This window comes from Eulemur rufifrons, chromosome 18 (genome assembly GCF_041146395.1).
Source record: "Eulemur rufifrons isolate Redbay chromosome 18, OSU_ERuf_1, whole genome shotgun sequence".
Classification (NCBI taxonomy): domain Eukaryota; kingdom Metazoa; phylum Chordata; class Mammalia; order Primates; family Lemuridae; genus Eulemur; species Eulemur rufifrons.
This window is the reverse complement of record NC_091000.1, coordinates 27861686-27882243: the sequence shown is the minus strand read 5'-3', so window position 1 is coordinate 27882243 and position 20558 is coordinate 27861686. Positions and strand designations below refer to the sequence as shown.

The 20558-nt window shown below is 35.4% G+C and overlaps 1 protein-coding gene across 2 annotated transcripts in view; it reads right to left on the bottom strand.

Moving 5' to 3' along the window:
* Positions 1 to 20558, bottom strand: part of NAA15 (N-alpha-acetyltransferase 15, NatA auxiliary subunit) — a 71161-nt gene that overhangs the window by 47653 nt on the left and 2950 nt on the right. For both annotated transcript variants that reach the window (XM_069493181.1, XM_069493182.1), the window contains exon 2: positions 782 to 866. In XM_069493181.1, coding sequence (XP_069349282.1) covers positions 782 to 866 — 85 coding nt within the window. The remainder of the gene's footprint in view (positions 1 to 781; positions 867 to 20558) is intronic.

Sequence of the window (20558 nt, the reverse complement as noted above, 5' to 3'; positions counted from 1 at the left end):
ATTTTTTTAACAAGGAAAAAGATAAATTTAGAGACTTTTACCTCCACTGCTTTTCATCTCCAAACAACTGCAGTGAAAGTATAAAGTGAAACTCAGTGAAAGTAAAAAGTATTATAAATGAATTATTATAAATGAATTATTACTCTCCCCCACCCCCTCAACGCTAAGAGCACGTTAATTAATTACTGAAGAGTCATGTTTCTTAACTCTGTACAAATCAGACCTGCAAAAGCTTATTTTCCTTTGTCACTTCACAAGTTTAGCCACACATTCCCCCCCTTACTCTACAAAAATCTACCATCCAATTATCTACTTGGATAGCCAAGTAAATTTTCAGAGCACTACAATATATAAGTCATGTCTTAAACATGCCTACATCTTGAAAAACTAAGATATAATATATAAAAAGATGGTTCATAAGCAAAGGACCAAATGCTCACTTTCTGAATGAGCTTATTGTCAAGCATAAATTTTCTTTAGTTCAGCTGAAGTTCTAAAATAAATTTTTCTTATAATACTATTTTATTTAAATAAGCATACTACTGTATGAGGTTCTCCTGCCTTTCCTATAGAGCTAAAATTCAAAATAGGAATAAATCAGAACTCAAGTAGAACATGTCATTTTTTTGACATTAAATTAAAAATTCAGTATTAAATTTCATCTTCTCAGAGGAAGATAAGAGAGTCCAATCTCTCTGAAAAATAGTTAAGACAGCTAGGAGTAATGAAACCTAATAAGAGAAGCCAGGCAGGTATGTAATAAAACCTTATTTGCACTTACCTCCATGCTCTGCAAATTTAGGATTTGAGAGGATTTGTTTACAGAATTTCAATCCATTTCTATACTGTTTATGTTCATAACATCTCTGTCAAAACAAAAAGAAAAGCTTGAGTTTGGCAAGAAATGCAAACAACTTTAAGCTCAATGTTAAACTTTTTATTCCGTTAAATACAAAAGAATATTGTTTCCATATTCTTCTTTTTTTTTTTTTTTGAGACAGAGTCTCACTCTGTTGCCCAGGCTAGAGTGAGTGCCATGGCTTCAGCCTAGCTCACAGCAACCTCAAACTCCTGGGCTCAAGCGATCCTCCTGCCTCAGCCTCCCGAGTAGCTGGGACTACAGGCATGCGCCACTATGCCCGGCTAATTTTTTGTATATATATATTTTAGTTGTCCATATAATTTCTTTCTATTTTTAGTAGAGACGGGGTCTCACTCTTGCTCAGGCTGGTCTCGAACTCCTGACCTCGAGCGATCCACCCGCCTCGGCCTCCCAGAGTGCTAGGATTACAGGCGTGAGCCACCGCGCCCGGCCTGTTTCCATATTCTTCTAAATCCCACTAAAATGCCACTAAAAAAATACAAAAGGTTGAAATACAGAAAGTAAAAGCAAGACAAAGGGACAGAATATAGATTAGAAAGAATAAGAAAAACATAAATTCACTCTAAAAGGTCCAACAACTGAGCGATGCAGAAAGTGAAAATAGAGAAATAAAAGGTATAGACATTGTATTTTAAAATAACTTTTTTTATTGAAGGAAAGAAGCTTTCAAGCTCAAAGAATCAAACAAGTGCAAGTAAAATAAATGGAAAAGAAGACCCACACCATGGCACATCATATCGAAATTTCAAATCCTGAAAAGCTCTTCCAGAGAGGAAAAACAACAGGTCACACAAAAACAATCTATAATCAGAATGGCATTGAACTTTTATTCCAAAGTAAAAATGAAATACTGCTGAATGCTAGAAAACAAATATACAGCCTTCAAAATTCAGAATGAGCATTAAGTTTCAACCTGTTATTCTGTAACCAGTCAAGTTATCAATCAAATACAGTTTGCTCCCATAGCCATGAGTTCCATCAACCTCAGACAGAAACTATTCAGGACAAAAAACTGCATCTGTACTGAATATGTCCCCCCCTTTTTCCTATCATTATGCCCTAAACAATACAATTTAACAACTATTTACACAGCATTTACATTGTATTAAGTATTTTAAGTAATCTTGAGATGATTTACAGTATACATGAGGATGTGCATAGGTCATATGCAAATACTACACCCATTTATATCAGGGACTTGAGCATCTCTGGATTTTAACATCTGAGGGAGGTCTTGAACCAATCCCCCCCAGATACCAAAAAGACTGTATATGAGCAAAATGACATTGTAAGGTTTGAAAAAAGCTAAACTTTTATCTTCATGTACTCTTTCTTAGAAAACTATTAAATTAAATTTTTAAAAAGAAAATATGGGACTTAGTAAGGAACCTGATACAGAAAAAAGGACTAGAGAACGGCCACTCCAAATTGGAACTGGAAGCCAAAGGCTGCCATAGAATAAATTTCCAGCAAGAACAAAACTGGAACTGGTATGCTTGACAATATGGGAAATATTATTTACAAGCACATGACAGAAATATAGGCACATTTGGGGAAAATGAGCAATAGGTCTACAGAAACTCAGGCAACTTACTAAATGAAATAGATATTAACTTCAGGAAAAACAAAGCCTTGTATAAGAAAGGATGTGTGAATTAGTGTAATATTTGGCTTAATAGTGAACAATATATACATAGTTTTTGTAAATATTCAGTACTAGTATCAAAAATTGTGGTATAACTATATTGGGGGAATGAGGAAAATAAAAGTGGGCAAATGTGTGAATGAGGAAGTCTGAGTCCTCATTTTCAAGTCGACAAATGTCTAAAAGTTACATATTAAGAAACAGTGATGTAAATTATTAAGCAACAGGAAGGCAAATACCAGAGAATATATAGGACCAGGGTTGTTTGATTCTGGAGTGGGAAGGCAAGGGGGCAGGGGAAAATGGGGAAAATACTTTTTCATTATAAATCTTCTAGTGCTAGGTATCAACATATGCTTTTATGATAAAAATTATTTTTTAAAGCACTGTGTTTATTACAGAAAAAAATCTGCACCTGAAAGATATGATAATTAATGCCAGAATTCATTGTCATAAATTTAAATGAATTTTACTCACAACTTTTGAAGCAATAAATTCAAAATCTGGGAAGGATAGTTAATACAAGTGATCACAAAATTATAGTAGAAAATGTGTAACAACAAGCTGGGAACAGTGGCTCCTGCCTATAATCCCAGCACTTTGGAAGGCAGAAGTGGGAGGATAGCTTGAGCCCAGTGAACTATGTTCATGCCACTGCACTTTCTTCATCCTGGGTGCTGGAGTGAGACCCTGTCTCTAAAAAAATAAAATAAAATAAAATGCATAGAAACAAAACAAGAAAAACTTAAGACTTTATAGCAAACTACAGAGTTTTTCTATTACCAAATATGTACCCACTATCTCTTTGTTGTTTTAAATCTCAAACCTAATATATCTAAATGCAACAGATTTTCTTCCCCAAAACTTATTCTACATCACGTCTTCACCATCTCAGTAGATGCCCTCCCCTCAACTCAGATGATTAAACAAAAAGCCTAATCATCTTTGCTGCCTCTCCTTCTCTCACACTTCTATCATCTGTCAGCCCCAGTTTCTCTGCAATAGCTTCCTAACTGGTGCACGTATTTTTCTCTGCCTTCCATAATCAACTATATACTCAGTGGGCACAGTGATTTGGGGGATAAGGAGAGGGAGAGCAGAAGCAGTTACTTGGGAGCTATCATTAACCATATGTAGCCAAAGAAACATAGTAAGACTAAGCAACTAAAAGCAGTGCTCCTATTTAATTAGCAGAAAGCCTAAAAACAATTTTGTTTTCTTATAATAGTAAAAAGCATTAAAGGAAGCTATGATGTAAAGATTAACATAATTAAAAGGAATGCTCTTGACTTGTTGCTGTTTTCCAGAAACTAAATGCATATAAAGAAGAGTGTAAGTGTTACTATTCATAAAACCATCATTAACTTCCCGAAAATTTATTTCTGTAAAAATGTAGTTAGGTGGCCAGGCGCGGTGGCTCACGCCTGTAATCCTAGCACTCTGGGAGGCCGAGGCGGGTGGATCGCTCGAGGTCAGGAGTTCGAGACCAGCCTGAGCAAGAGCGAGACCCCGTCTCTACTAAAAATAGAAAGAAATTATACGGACAACTAAAAATATATATATAAAAAATTAGCTGGGCATGGTGGCGCCATGTCTACAGTCCCAGCTACTCAGGAGGCTGAGGCAGGAGGATCGCTTGAGCCCAGGAGTTTGAGGTTGCTGTGAGCTAGGCTGATGTCATGGCACTCACTCTAGCCAGGGCAACAGAGCGAGACTCTGTCTCAACAGCAACAACAAAATGTAGTTAGGTGACTACCACTTTTGGCATGATAGAGTGAGAGTCTGAACTTGCCCTTCCACCATAAACAAAACTGGGCAAAATATATGAACTAACTGTTCAACAGGTGGTAAAAGATTGTGAATTATGAGAGAGGGAAAGAAACACAATGAGCTCTAGAAGTGCCAATGCTTTTACACCTGGAGGCACTTTCTAGATCACAGCACAGGAAGAAGGATCCCAATCAGAGCACAGCAGTCCACAGAGTTAAGAGACAAAGAATGATGTTCAATGAGGGTGAGGTACTTTGCAAGGAATAGTACTGAAAATGATAAAACTTCCCTAAGAAAGAGATTCAGAAATCTGCATACGGTCCCCATGTGTCTGTTGTTGAAAACCGTTGAGTACTAAGTTTTGCATATGTAGGGTGAAACTTCATGGGGCCAAAGAATGACTAGGAAGCAGTAAATTCAACAATTCTCATAGTACTGAGAGTTCCAACTAGCCAGAATGGAGTGTCACCGAAATGCTTCAGAATTCTGTAAATACTGCAAAAAGGTCATGCCTAAGTAGCAGACATAAAGTAGCCCTGGAGTGTTACTCTAGACCCACCCTAACAAAGCCCCCAAAGAACCAGAGTGATATATAAGTACCTTCAGTGTCTACCACAACGAAGTCCAACACTCTTTAAAGATAAATTCAGTAAAATAATGTAAAATCCGTAATGTATAACATGCGATAGAAAATTGCTAGACAAGCTAAGTAGCAGGAAAATATGACCCATAACCAGGAGAAATATAAGAAATGATGGAATTATGAGATAAGGAAGACAAAGCAACTGTAATAAATATGCTCAAGAATTTAAAGCAAAGCATAAACAAATGAAACAAAAAAGAACCAAACAGAACTTACAACAATGAGATTATAACATTTAAAATGAAAATTTCATCAAATAAGATTAAAATAGATTATGATACTTCAGAAGAAAATAATCAGTGAACTAGAAAACACAGCAATAGAGATCACCAACCTGACTTTGTATTAATGGCTTTTATGCCAAAGGCTTAAATTTACCAACATCAATGTCTAGGTCTTCTATGTTAAAATTAAATCATGAAGTACCATCACTCTGTCATAACACAAGCATTACGTTCCAAGGTAATTTTTACATAACAGAAACATTATAAACTGAAAAGTTTACTTCAATGAATCAGGAAGTAGTGAACAGGGCTGCCTTTGGAATCAAATAGCTCTGGTTTCAAACAATGACTCTAGACAATAAAACTAGTTATGTAATCTTATGTGGTATTAATACTTTGCTGAGTAACAAAAAGAATCCTTAAATCATGGAGATCAATCAGAAAAAGACATGTAAAACACTTAGTAATAATAATATCTAATACCTACCAAGCATTTACTGAGTGTCAAGCACTGTGCTAAGTGCTTTAAAAGGAAGATTTATTAAATCCTAACAATGGTATGAATCAAGTAGTCTTATTAATCTTATTTTACATGAAATAACTAAGGTCCAAGGAGGTTATATAATTTGGCCAAGGTCGCACAGCTATTAAATGATGGAAAAATAAATATGAACCCAGATAATGTGGATCCAGAGCCATTACACTTAACCATTATAACTACTGCCCTACTACAGTGCCTAGGACATTTTTTTTAAGTGGATTTTTTTTTCCAATAACATAAAACTACTAACATAGTAATATTTAGCCATAGTACAAAGCTGTTTTAAAAATGGAAAAGCGTGTAATATCCCAGCATTCTGGGAGGCTGAGGCAGGAGGATCGCTTGAGCTCTGGAGTTCAAGACCAGCCTGAGCAACAGCAAGACCCCGTCTCCACTGAAAATAGAAAAAATTAGCCAGGAGTGGTGGCACAGGCCTGTAGTCCCAACTACTTGAGAGTCTGAGGCAGGAGAATTGCTTGAGCCCAGGAGTTTGAGGTTGCAGTGAGCTATGACTAGATAACAGAGCCATACTGTGCCTCCAAAAAAAAAAAAAAAGGGAAAAAAACCAAAATTAATCCATAATCTCAACGCAGACACAACTGCTATTAAACATTCTGATGTTAACAAGAAAGTTTTAATCCAAAATTTACAAAAAAGTCTACTACTCTACAGTGTAAGTGTGAACCTGTATAGATACAATTCATACTACCAGATAAAAACATATACATTGATATTCTTACTTGGCATGCACAAGGTGACTTTATCTTGTATAGCTGAACTTAAAAATAATCAGGATTCCAGTTCTTTTTATGGTGATCTGACTGGAAACACCTTATATTTGTTTATAGTACCACAATTTTCAAAGGGATTTCTCAGTAGCATTTAATCCTAATAATCCTGTAAACTAAGCACAAAAGGTTCAACCCATATCATACAGGTAAAATAGAAAACAAGTAACTTGCTTGAGATTACATACCTAACTAGTGGAAAAATTTAAGACTACATTCTAGGCCCTCTAAACTCCTGGTTGAAAACTCTTTCCAGCACATACAGAAATTTTATTAAATGTTAACATAATCATTACTAAAGTCAAGAGTTTTATCTTTTAACAGATCTTCTAATCAACAAATTCCACTATTATCTCACTTTGTTACCTTGCTTATTCAGTGTAAAAATCAAACAAAAAGCCCAGCACGTTGGCTCAGGCCTGTAATCCTAGCACCATGGGTAGCTGAGGTGGGAGGATCACTTGAGCCCAGAAGTTAGAGACCAGCCTGAGCACAAGCAAGATGATGTCTCTACAGAAAATAGAAAAATTAACTGGACATGGTTGTGAGTGCCAGTAGTCCCAGCTACTCGGGAGGCTGAGACAGGAGGATCACTTGAGCCCAGGAGTTTGGGGTTGCAACAAGTTATGATGACACCACTGCACCCTAGCCTGGGCAACCAAGGGAGATCCTGTCTCAAAAATAAAAATAAATAAATCAATCAATCAAATAGACAATAAAAATGCCAAAAATAAAGTGAGAAAAAGGAACAAACACACAAAACTAACCAACTGGATAATCCCCCCAAATAGCTGATTTTATCACATGAAAATGAAAAACCAACCCCCTTTCTTTGAATGAAATGTTTATACTATAGCACTAAGCTTTTTATCACACTTCGGAACAGTAATTAAGTTTCAGATCCTAATGATTATGTACTCAATACAACTGAACCATCTTCCATACTGAAATTATACTCAATGCCATTATCTCAATTATCTCCTGTCACTGTGACCCATAAAAATAATTCAGAAAGGCATATGCCTCCAAATAACTACTAATTATTCATTTCTCCTCATTAAGAATCAGCATGCACTTAAATAAATGGATCTCAATATTTTTTTCCTAGAAACACTGCTTCTACATCATTTATTACAAATGAGAGTAGTCTTTTCACAAAGGAAAAAGTAAACAAAAGTATTCAATTTATGAGAAATCCCATGAATTTCTCCTTAAGCTTCTGCTCTTGAGTGGTGATAAACTCTAGTAGCAACTAAAAGTTAATAAGAGAAATAAGAAACAGTGCATCATATTTCATTCAATAGTTTCCTTTTCTCCCACAAAGTTTACATACAGAGGTACAGATGTACATATAATTCAGCTTTAACACAGGTTTTATCTAATTAAAATGAAGTCTTATAAAAGCAGTCTTAAAATATAATGGAAAATGAATGTTAATGAAAAATCTTCAACAAAATACTAGCAAACCAAACTCAGCATCATATTAAAAGGATTACACACCACGACCAAGTGGAATCTATTCCTGAAATGTAAAGATGGTTCAACATACAGAAACTGACCAAGGTAATATACCACATTAACAAAGTAAAAAACAAAAACCATGTAATTATCTCAGCTGATGTACAAAAAGTGCTTGACAAAACTCAGCACCCTTTCATGACAAAAACAATCAATAACAAGGAATAAAAGTAAACTATCTCAACATAATAAAAGCCATATATGAAAAACCGACAGTGAAAACTATAGTAAATGGTGAAAAACTGAACACTTTTCTTCTAAGATCAAGAACAAGACAAGGATGTCCATTGCCACTTCTACTCAACATAGTATTGAAAGTCCTAGCCAGAACGATTAAGCAAGAAAAAGAAATAAAAAGCATCCAAAATTGAAAAAAAAAGAAGTAAAATTATCTGTTTGCAGATAATATAATGTGATATCTACAAAACCCTAAAGGATTCCACAAAAAAACTATTAGAATAAAAGAACTCAGCAAAGTAGCAGGATATAAAAGTCAACACACAAAAATCAGTTGCCATTTCTATATACTAAAAATGAACAATCCAAAAAGGAAATTGAGAAAATCCCATTTACAATAGCATCCAAAAAGAATAAAATACTTAGGAATTAATTTAACCAAGGAGATGAAGGACAACGAAAACTACAAAAACATTTCTGAAAGAAACTAAAGACATAAATACAGTAAATGGAAAGACAGCCTAAGTTCAGGGATTGGAAGATTTAATATTGTTAAAATGTCAATACTACCTAAGCAATCTACACATTTAATGCAATCCCTATCGAAATATCACTGACCTTTTTTTTTTCTTTTTCAGAAATAGAAAAACTCATCCTAAAATTCATATGGAATCTCAAGGGACCCTAAATAGCCAAAACAATCCTGGAAAAAAACAAAAACAAAAAACAAAGTTGGATTTACACTTCCTACAAAACTTACTATAAAAGCTTTAGTAATTAAAACAGTATGGTACTGGCATAAAGATAGACCAATGAAACAGACAGTCCAGAAATAAACCCTAGCAAGCATATATGATCAAATGATTTTCAGGAAGGGTGCCAAAACCATTCAATGGGAGAAAGGGCAGTGTTTTCAACACATGGCGCTGGAAAAACTGGATATCTACATGCCAAAGAATGAAGTTGCACCCTCACTTAACACCATATATAAAAAGTAACTCAAAATGGACGCCTAAATGTACGACCTAAAACTGTAGTACTCTTAGGAAAAAAAAAAATAGGTCAAAGCTTCAAAGCACTGGATTTGGCAATGATTTCTTAGATGTGATACCAATGGAACAAGCAATAAACAAACAAATTGGACTTCATAAAAATTAAAGTTTTGCAAACAAAATTTCATGTTGATAGTGTGCACACTATCAACAGAGTAAAAAGGCAACCCACAGAATGGGAGAAAATATTTGTGAATCATATATCTGACAAGGGATTAATATTTAGAATATACAAAGAACTCCTAAAACTCAAGCAAAAAAATCCAATTTATACAAAAACGGGCAAAAAACTTGACTAGTTATCTCCAAAGATATACAAGTAGGCAAACAAATGAAAAGGTGTGCAACATCACTCATCATTAGGAAAATACAATACTATGATTCACCACCTCACAACCATTAGAATGGTTACTATTAAACAAGCAAACAAAAAAATCCAGAAAATAACAAATGTTGGCCGGGCACGGTGGCTCACACCTATAATCCTAGCACTCTGGGAGGCCGAGGTGGGAGGATCTCTCGAGGTCAGGAGTTCGAGACCACCCTGAGCAAGAGCGAGACCCCGTCTCTACTAAAAATAGAAAGAAATTATCTGGACAGCTAAAAATATATAGATAAAATTAGCGGGGCATGGTGGCGCATGCCTATAGTCCCAGCTACTCAGGAGGCTGAGGCAGGAGGATTGCTTGAGCCCAGGAGTCTGAGGTTGCTGTGAGCTAGGCTGACGCCATGGCATTCTAAGCCTGGGCAACAGAGTGAGACTCTGTCTCAAACAAACAAACAAACAAATGTTAGCGAGGATCTAAAGAAACTGGAGTCCAGGCACGGTGGCTCATGCCTGTAACCCTAGCATTTTGGGAGGCTGAGGCAGGAGGATTGCTTGAGGCTGGGAGTTAGAGATCAGCCTGAGCAACAGTCAGACCCCGGGCTCTACAAAAAATAGAAAAATTAACCCTAGCCCAGCATGATGGCATGCACCTGTGGTCCCAAGGCTTAGGAGGCTGAGGCAGGCAGATTGCTTGGCCAAGGAGTTCAAGCTTGCAGTGAGCTCTGATGACGCCACTGCACTCTAGCGAGACTCTGTCTTGAAAACACAAAAAACAAAACTAAACTAATAAACTAAAAAAATTGAAAATAAATTTAAAAATAAAAAACTAGTAAAGCTTCAAAAAACAAATTATGGAACTGAAATAGAGTTGCTAAATTTTTATTTTTCCAAATAAACCATTTTTAAAAATTTGTCATTAGTATTTCACAAAACAAAGGCATCTTAATATTTAAAAAGTGTCAAGTACATAGTCTCAGAGTAAGACATACAAGAAAGTTCTGTGGGAATTCTACACCAATTATTTTTGTGGAGTACAGGCGTTAGGGAGTCACTGGTCTGTATCTTTCGAAGTTTTGGGCCCAGGAGTGAAAACTGCAAATACGGTCTTACTGCCAGCAGAATTGAGCATAACAATCACCATCTGCTTTCTGGATACTATACTCTTGTGCCTGATTTTATCTCACCTTTCATGTATTTTGTAGTACTAAATTATGTCACTTGAAAAAAGAACATTGAAGGGGATTTAGGATTCTTGCTTAATATGAGTAGAACTCTACAAAACAAGTCATACACATATGACTGAGATTCAGCTATGTAATAGAGCCTCATGATTGTTTCAATGATCAATACTCCCAGAAGAGTTTGAAGAGAGAACAATGGGGCAGCCATGGGGACAAACAGAAGTATAACCAATTATCCATTATATAAAACCTGAATTGTAAATTATTTTAAATCAAACACTATTATTTTAAAGCACAACATATAAAAACAAAGATGAAGTCCCTATAGGACAATGGCTATCCCCTCATTTCTAAACACTCCATAAATCCTCATAAAAATCATACAGGCCAAGAAACAGAGCAAATAAAATCACCCATGGCTGACCCCACACCATTATAAGGAGAAGAAACAACTAAAAACTCCAATTTACATGTAAGTGCATAAATATGCAAGACCAGAAGATCCACCGGGAATTGTCCAAAAGAGCAATACAGTAGGGTCGGGTCCTAGTGGAGACTGAATACATGTAATATCACCTAGGATTCACCCTCAGAAGAACAGAAGGAACAGCACATCTGAGACATGATAATGAGTGCAATGGCTACTGGGGAGTCAAAAAGAAGAGACTTAGAAAGTCTATTATATCAAGATCAAAACTAACAGTTATAGTAAGATGAAGCTTCTGAGAGGGAGGCACCTTAGGAGGAGTTGTCACTTGGAGGTTTGATGGTAAAGGAAAAGAAGGAAGTGACTGGAGGGATAAAAGTTCTACTAAAACAAGACAGAACTATAAAGGGGAGGGGAAACTTAAAAAAAAAAACAAAACTGCATTTCACTATAGTAACAAATGAGAGTGCTCTTGAGCTTAAAAGAGACTAAGAAAGCCACTGAAACCCCAGCACCAAAATAAAATTGCCTATGTTGTTGGTCCAGTAAAATCAAGCATAAACAACCGAAACGGAAAAAAGGACGCAGCATCCACACCAAGTTACTTACAAACAATAAAAAGTAAAAAACTTTTTGGCAGATGAAAACATACCAAAAATCCTAGCCATAACAGAAGATGTTAACACAAATTAAAAATAATTTTTTTTTTTTTTTTTTTTGAGACAGAGTCTCACTCTGTTGCCCAGGCTGGAGTGAGTGCCGTGGCGTCAGTCTAGCTCACAGCAACCTCAAACTCCTGGGCTTAAGCGATCCTACTGCCTCAGCCTCCCGAGTAGCTGGGACTACAGGCATGCGCCACCATGCCCGGCTAATTTTTTGTATATATATATTTTAGTTGTCCATATAATTTCTTTCTATTTTTAGTAGAGACGGGGTCTCACTCTTGCTCAGGCTGGTCTCGAACTCCTGACCTCGAGCGATCCACCCGCCTCGGCCTCCCAGAGTGCTAGGATTACAGGCGTGAGCCACCGCGCCCGGCCAAAAATAATTAAATAACAAATGCAGACATAAAAGCCCACCCCAAATGAGAAACTCAAAATTTAAAATAGAGTAGACAAATAACAAGAACATGTATAACAGAAACAGACAACTTAAATGAAGACTAACTTACAAGCCACCCTAAAGAGAACAGATATGATCTTAAGAGATGGAAAACAGAAACGCTCAAGTAAATGAAAATGAAACACAGGCTTAAAAAAAAAAAAAAAAAAAATCAAAGACAACCACTGGGCACACCTATAGTGCCAGTGGGAGAATCCTGAGACCAGCCAGGGTGACATAGTGAGATCCTATCTCAAAAAAAAAAAAAAAGAAAAAGAAAAGAAATAAACATAAAACAGAGGCAACGAAGAGCCAACAGGCAAAGATCACTGAAGAATGAAACAAAAGAACAGAACTACTAATACTCAAGCTATAATTCAAGAAAATTTCTTGAATTAAAACAATCTACACTCTGAAATCAAATAACGGGAAAAATTTATCCTGTATAGCTGACACATGGACATAATTTAGTAAAACAACTCAATTTAACAGATAAAGAAAAAACCCTTGGATCTGTAAGAAAAAAAACAAGTCATCTACAAAGGAATAAAATCAGGTTGGCATCAGCAACGTATTATGCAAGCAAGATAAGAGCAGGGCAGTATTTCCAAGAAAGTTAAGAGGATGTGAATCAAATATGTTATATCCAGCCAAGCTATCCTTCAAATATCAAGGACATAGGAAAACAGTTTAAACATGTAAAAACTTAAGAAATATTTCCACAAGCATTCCTGAGAAGTCTAACTAGATGATGAGCTTTACACAACCAAGAAATGATTGAGAAAACTTCAACAAAAGGTGTGCTAGTGAACATTGACTATATTTAATTATAAAACTAAATCTAAATCAAAAGTGTTGATGGAAGAACAGTATGCAAAATGACAAGCTCTCACAAAGTAAAAATTACTTTAAAAAGTCACAGGAAAAGAGACAGAGGAAAAAAAAGAAAGTAGAATAAGATCATTTACTGACTCACATATAAAAAAATGAGACTCAACAGCTTTAATTTAAAGCTGATAAACCAAATAGTAGAAGCCTAAATGAGAAAAAAGGGACTAGGGGAATTAAAGGTATAAAGGTAATTAAAAAATATATAAACTTTCTTTTAAAAAACAAAAGCAAAATAAAAATATCAACAGAATACAAGATACACAGTATAACATTTTAAAAAAAGATGAGATCAATTCACTGACAAAGCTAAGTTCTTAATAGACTACATCTACGATAGAGCGAGCACTAATACATGTGCTTCACCATTTGCCAGGCACTTTCATGCATATCTCACAATCTAATCTGTGAGGCAGATGAGAAAAGTATTGTTTTTCTCTTTTTTTTAACAGTAGAAATGGCCTTTATTGGTTGCAACTCGGAAGTGTGAGAGGAGGGGATAGGACAGCTCCTACTCCTGGGGGTCTGCAGACTCTGCCACTGCCCTCCAAAAAGTTGTTTTTCTCTTTCCACTCGGATTTGCCAAGTCTTAAAGAAGGTACATGGAAAAACAAGGTCAGGATTCAGACCCAGAATTTCCAGTTCTGAATCTATTGTTCTTCCTCCATTGAGCATCAAAACTATTTCAAAACACAAACTGAAGAAATATGGGATATTTTATTTCTTTGATTTTAAAATACTAATCTCCCCCCCAAAAATCTTCAGCATGAATTAGCCTCTATCAAAAGCTTCCCAAACAAAGAAAAAGCTGGAAGAAGTTTAAGTCTCCATGGTTATCATTCAATGGCAGTGGCCACTGAGAAGGCAAAAAATGTGACACTAACTCAGGTACTAGATGCAAGAAGATCAGGGCTGGCTCTTGCTTAGTAAACAGCCATACTTCAGAGTTAAGAAGAGATACTGTAACAGGGAACATTTTGAGCATTTCAAATTTCATGTTTGCTTCTGTGGAATTTGTCTGCCAGAAACACTAGATGAACACAGAAAACAGCACCCAGTTAAAACAAGTCTCATAAGCATGTGCAGCAGCAGACAGGAGTACACCTTAAACATCTACAGCTACCTCAGTTGACCTTGTAAGCCACAATAAGCCACACCCATCCACATCTGATGTTAGAACTTTCCATCAGATTTCAGATAATCTTCCTTTTATTACTTCACAATAATTCACAAACAATCCTTCATTTATTTTTTTTCTTTTCACCCACCTGCACTCTGAGACAAACTGCAATCCTTCAGACGCTCACTTTCACAAGCAAACTTCAGGTCTTTTCCAAAGTAAAGTGCAATGTTTACACTGTAGTATCAATGTATTTGTTAACCATTTAACATATGTAAAACTGTGCTACAATTTTTATTAAGTTCTTATCTTTGTTTTTAATCTGTCACTAATGTTTTTAAATGTTGTGCCTAATCCAATTTTCCCCAGAAGCACTAGTTTTTACTGCATTGATTTTGCAAAGTGCAGTGACTTTCAAAAACCTATTAATATATGTCCTGATACAGGAGAACTACCTGTACATAAAGCAATTAGAAATATACTTTTAATAATGTAGTCGAAGTATTGGCTATACTTATTTCCTTTTTTTTTTTTTTTTTAATCCCCTGAGACAGAATCTTGCTCTGTTGCCCAGGCTAGAGTACAGTGGCTGGATCATAGATCACTACAACCTGGAAATCCTGGGCTCAAGTGATCCTCCTGTCTCAGTCTCCCCAGTAGCTGGGACTATAGGCATGCACCACTACACTCAGCTAATTTATTAAAAAAAATTTTGTAAAAAGGAGGTCTTACTATGTTGCCCAAGATGGTCTCGAACTCCTGGCCTCAAGCAATTCCCCCACCTCAGCCTCCCAAATTACTATAATTTCCTTAAAGGAGTGTCACAAGGTTTGTATCAGCTAACATGTAAAAAGTCTACAATAAAATCTGGCTCAAAACAAATATTCAATAAATACTAGTTTACTTCATTTTCCCCTTCTTAAAGATTCTGGCTCAATCCTCATGCACTGATAATCAAAGGCAAACTTGGAATACCTAATGAAATTTATGAAAAATAAACAGTATCATTTTAAGTGTAAGCCATTACGTATTGAGAGGAAAAAAGGTTTTTTTGAATCAGAACCACCACCATGTGTAAAGGGAGACAACCAACCCTAAGGCTAGGCTTTTCCCCGCCCCAGGTCTGTATTTTTAAAAACAAACTTTCACTTCTCTTTTTATGTAGACAGATAAAAAAACTCTTACAGATATTACATAGGAATGTCTAAACAATCTCCTCTGTAATAAAATCAAATGGAATCTTTAAGATTAAAAATATCACTGGCTTCAAATAATATTATAGTTTCCCAGGAGGCTTTAGTAGAAATTTCAAATGATCTCAATTGAAGATTTGTTCATATTATAGTAACCAAAGAAAATTTCAGTGGAGTAAAGCATATCAGATAACAAAAACATTAACCTCTCTGTCATTTATTTCTATGCTGCAATTCTTATTTTACTTTTAAATAGCAAGGAAAGATTGATTTTATTAAATTAAAAGTTTAAGGAATTATTTTCATGCCATTTTAAATAGTTAACAATGTAATTTCATATCTTACCTAGGAGGAAAAAAACAACATGCAACAAATTAGGCTAGCTTTTTTAAAGTTACAATTTCAATACAAGTTTGTATAGCATGCATCATAAAGCAGCTTAGATGTTTAAGTGTATAGCTGACATGACAGGGAAATTTCCAAAAGTCAAAAATACAAACAGCATAAAATTCTCTCCACACCCTACCATTCATACTGAGAACTATCACTCTTAATTTAAACCTCTTCATTTGTTCTTCTTACTATCAGAACTGGCAACTGACATTCTTCTCAGAACCATCTTTCACTAAGAAGCTTAGCATTTCTCTCTTCAACAGTGATACTGCCGGTAAACAGAGATCAAAGATTGTAATTAGACATGACTGCTAAGGGCTGGCTAAACTCACTGACTAAAGTGACTTGCTCTCTCCCCCACACCAGCTTCCCAATATACGTTCCCAAATTCCAAGAATTCAAGTCGATTCTTGAATTTTTGAAAAACACTCATAAAGCAACTCTAGCCTACAAATATTTTACCTTTTTTTTTTTTTTTTTTTAAAGAGACAAGGTCTCACTATGAAGCCCATACTGGAGTGCAGTGGCAATTCACATGCTCAACCATATCACATTACAGCCTTAAACTCCTGGGCTCAATCAATCCTCCGCCTCAGCCTCCCTACTAGCTGCGACTACAGGTGTGCCAGGTCACCTGGCTCTTTTAACATTTTATGTTCCTGTTTCATAACATCATATATAGTGGTCCTCAATCCTGACTCTGTGTCAGAATCAGTTGTAGAACTTTATGAAATGATGTATGACTGAGTCTTACCACCTGGAGATTCTAATTCTGCACGCTCACAACAAACTCTTTAATCGTGATACCATTTTTTCCTCTGGTGCCAAAACCAACCAAAAAAGAAACAACAATAAAATTTTCCTCTTATTAAGCTTTTGTGATGAGACAAAGGCCATGTAAACAAATTAATACTATGATTGATTCATAAATGAAACTTCTAAGGTCTTACCAGATAAAACAGGCTCTGCCCAATATCCTACAATTACCTCATATAATAATGTACTCTACACAATGCCAAAGCCCAACTTAACTCCCTTCTGCAGGAATATTTATGCAGGCACACAATCCAAAGATCTTTCTTGCCCTGTAATCACTGCTTTAACACTCATATCATGCAACAAATATTCATTAAACATCTACTATGGTACATCAGTTTAACCAATGTGAATATAGCAATTAACAAAACAAAAAATCTCTGCCTCATCAAGGGAAGTCTCTATATAACATTTAAAGGACACCTGAGCAGAGTCCTAAAAGAAATAAGAAAAATGAGCCCTGCAGATATCTGGGGAAGAAAATTCTGAACAAACAGTCCTTTGCATATGATTCTTTACATGACCTTGCTTTTTATGTCCAAAATGCTTTTATGAACAAAGATGTATTTGAATGCTGTTGGAACTGCATTGTCAGAAGCAGAAATATTAAAGGAAATAAAGAATGAACACTAAGGAAGACAGAGATCCCTTCAGTTGAGGCCGATTGGTCAGTAGCTCTCCAGTACTCCAAACATAGAGGGCACCATGCCTGCCTCTCTGGAAACTGTCCTTTAACCAGTGCTTCAAAGCAAAAGTGGGGATAGCAATTCTATTATGAAATAACTAGTTTGTGTGAGCCCCAATAACGACCCAGCTTTGACATATCTACAGAACGGGAACATTAAATTCAGTTCCCTATGAAGCTTTTGTCTACTTTTCCGAAAAATATAGTGTTGTCTGCTACTATTGAAAACTAAACTGCGATTACTCTTTTTTTTTTTAATCAGAATACCCCATTCCCCCAAATAACCTGCACAAACAAGTATTTTTATCCTACTCCCTTGTCCCAAAACTATCATTTTGAAAAACATTTCAGGTTTCTGACACAATACAGCATTATAAAAATATATGTTTTATCAATTTGAAACAAAACATATATTTGCTCATTCATACTGTACCTCATTCCAGAAGATCGAAAATTTAAAAGCAAAGAGTAAATTTGCCAATTATAAAAAGGTTTTTACTTCTTACTAGATCTTTATAGACTTTAAAAAAATATTTTGAATTTTCATAAGAATATAGTATATTTATATTTCAACTTCATTTTCTGGTATACTTTTAAGCAAAAATTTATTCTAGTTTAAACATTTTATTGCCTACTATGTACAGAAGAAAGGGGACTTCACTGTAGGTAAAACTTTGTTTCCATTTTTTGTTATATTCTAAACAAAGCAGTACAAACAAAAATATATTAAAACCAATTTCAAAGTTACTGTCCACACTCAGTTGCAAAACTAGAATTCTGCCACAAAGAAGTTTAATTTAAATCAGCTGACCTTTCATGTGCATATGGAAACCTACATGTTAAAAATTCCTAATCTGAATTTCAACAGCAACTAAAGTCAACCTAAGTATCATTAACTAGCAGAAACAGCACTTTCTTTGAAAAGCAATAAATCATATGAAATAATTTATCTACAGTATGTGCAGCCACCTAATAATAATTACAAGTCCTTGGCCTAACAAAGAACTCCCTTTCCATCCTCCTACAGCCCTCCTCAAAATAGTTAAACACTGGGCATCTGTGATATAAGTGCCCTGATGGAAGAAAAAAAAAAAAAGCTTTATTCTGGACTCTAACTAACTACTAGTCATTGACCTTAATCTCAGTTTCTTTGCTTAATAAAAATGTCCCTACTCTGAAAAATTTTGAGAATTAAGAAAGGACTCTAAAAAGTGCACTGTGTCCAAAATGGTAACCGTTTGTCACATGTGGCTATCTGAATTAAAATTAATTAAAAATTCAATTCCACAGTCTCACTAGCCATATTTCAAGTGTGTAATAACTACGTGTCCAATGGCTATCACACTGAAGTAGATATAGAATATTTCTATCACCACAAAAAATTCTATTGTGCAGTGCTACTCTAAAGCATCTAAGGCAGAGTCTGACAAATAGCAGTTTTCTCATTTCACCTGGCAAATAGTGATAAATCATAAATATTATCACTATGCTACGCTAACCTCTCCCACCACTTTTCTAGGAAAGGAAAATTCTTGTCCTTTAAACTCATAACAAACAATATGAATCATACAGGCTAAAGTCCAAAACTACATTTACTAATGCTGTACCATATTCCCAACTTAAGACGACTTTTTTCTTACAATTCACATAAACATCCGAAGACAGAAAAAGAAAGAAGAGAGAAGGAAGCAGCAGTAACAGAACCAACCTAGCAACACTCAACTGCCAAGGCATATGGGTATGTCCAACTTTTCCAAGTGGGTAAGATCTAAAAAGATGTGGATTTCAGTCTACCCTGGCATTCTCATTTTTCATATCCGTAACCTAGACCCTAATAAAGTTGTGTAAAGATCTGATAATACCCTCAAACTATTTAGATAAACAAAGAGCGTCAAAAGTAGGCAAAGCCTACAATTTTCTAATGACTTAATTTTCCAAATAAGTTAAAATAAGTAATTACAAAAAACAAAAATAGCTTCTGGATAACACAATTCTTCTTTAACCTATACTCTTACATAATATATATCACATTAAATTCATTCTCCCCTTTCTCTAGACATATTATAGATAAGAAACAATATGCAGACACATGCAGCCATCTTGACTAACTTATGACAATGCTATATCGAGAAAACAGTAGAGTAACATGGGAAAAAGGGCCAAATATGCAACAAAACTGAATTTTAGACATCAACTAGACTAAATCCAGCCAGGCAAATCAACTGTAGAAACTGAAATTTTTGCAAACTGACATATAAACTAGGTTTCCATTGAAAAAAGGCAAAAACCTTTCATTATTTTGAACTGAGGTTTCAAATTTTTAGAAAATACAAACTAACTTCATTTCCTACTTTAGCCAACAAGTATGGTCCAACTTATAAAGTAAAAACTGAATGCTGCTGGAATGATTTCACAACAGGTCTTGATTATAAAGCATTAGAGTATGTCCAACTTTCCTTTATCAGACAGGGCCAGAAAAAAAGCTTAAAATCCAAAGAACTAACTTACAATCAAAGCTCAAGCAGCAGATGCAATTTTAAAAAGTCAATATTAACTATTCTTTTGGCCAGTAATATTTTCTTCATTCCTAACGTAAGGGAACAATAAGGGCATTATATCTCCTTTACTTTTCTTTCATTTAGTGATTTTTCACATTCTTCTTGCATTTACCTTACCACAATAAATCTCTTAGCACTGTGATTTTAGCAATGAACTAAAAAGTTTTTGCCCCACTATCACCACAACCCCAAATAAGGAAGATGCTTAATCAAAAATTCCTATTCTCTGACTGGTTGAACAAACTGTGGTACATCCATATCATGGACTACTACTAAGGAATAAAAAGGAATAAACTATTAGCTAGGTGGTGCTGCATACCTGTAGTCCCTGCTACTCAAGAAACTGGGGCAGGAGGGTTGCCTGAGCCCAGGAGTTCAAGGCTGCAGTGTACTATGATAATGCCTGTGAACAGCCACTCCTGCACTCCTGCCTCGGCAACACAGCAAGACCCCATCTCTAATAAAAGAATAAAAGGAAAAATAAATAAACTATTAATACAAGCAACAACTTGAATGAATCTCAAGGGAATTCTGCTGCATGGAAAAAGGTCAATCCCGAAAAGTTATATACTATATAATCCTTTTGAGTAAACATGTTTGGAATGACAAAATTATACAAATAGAGAA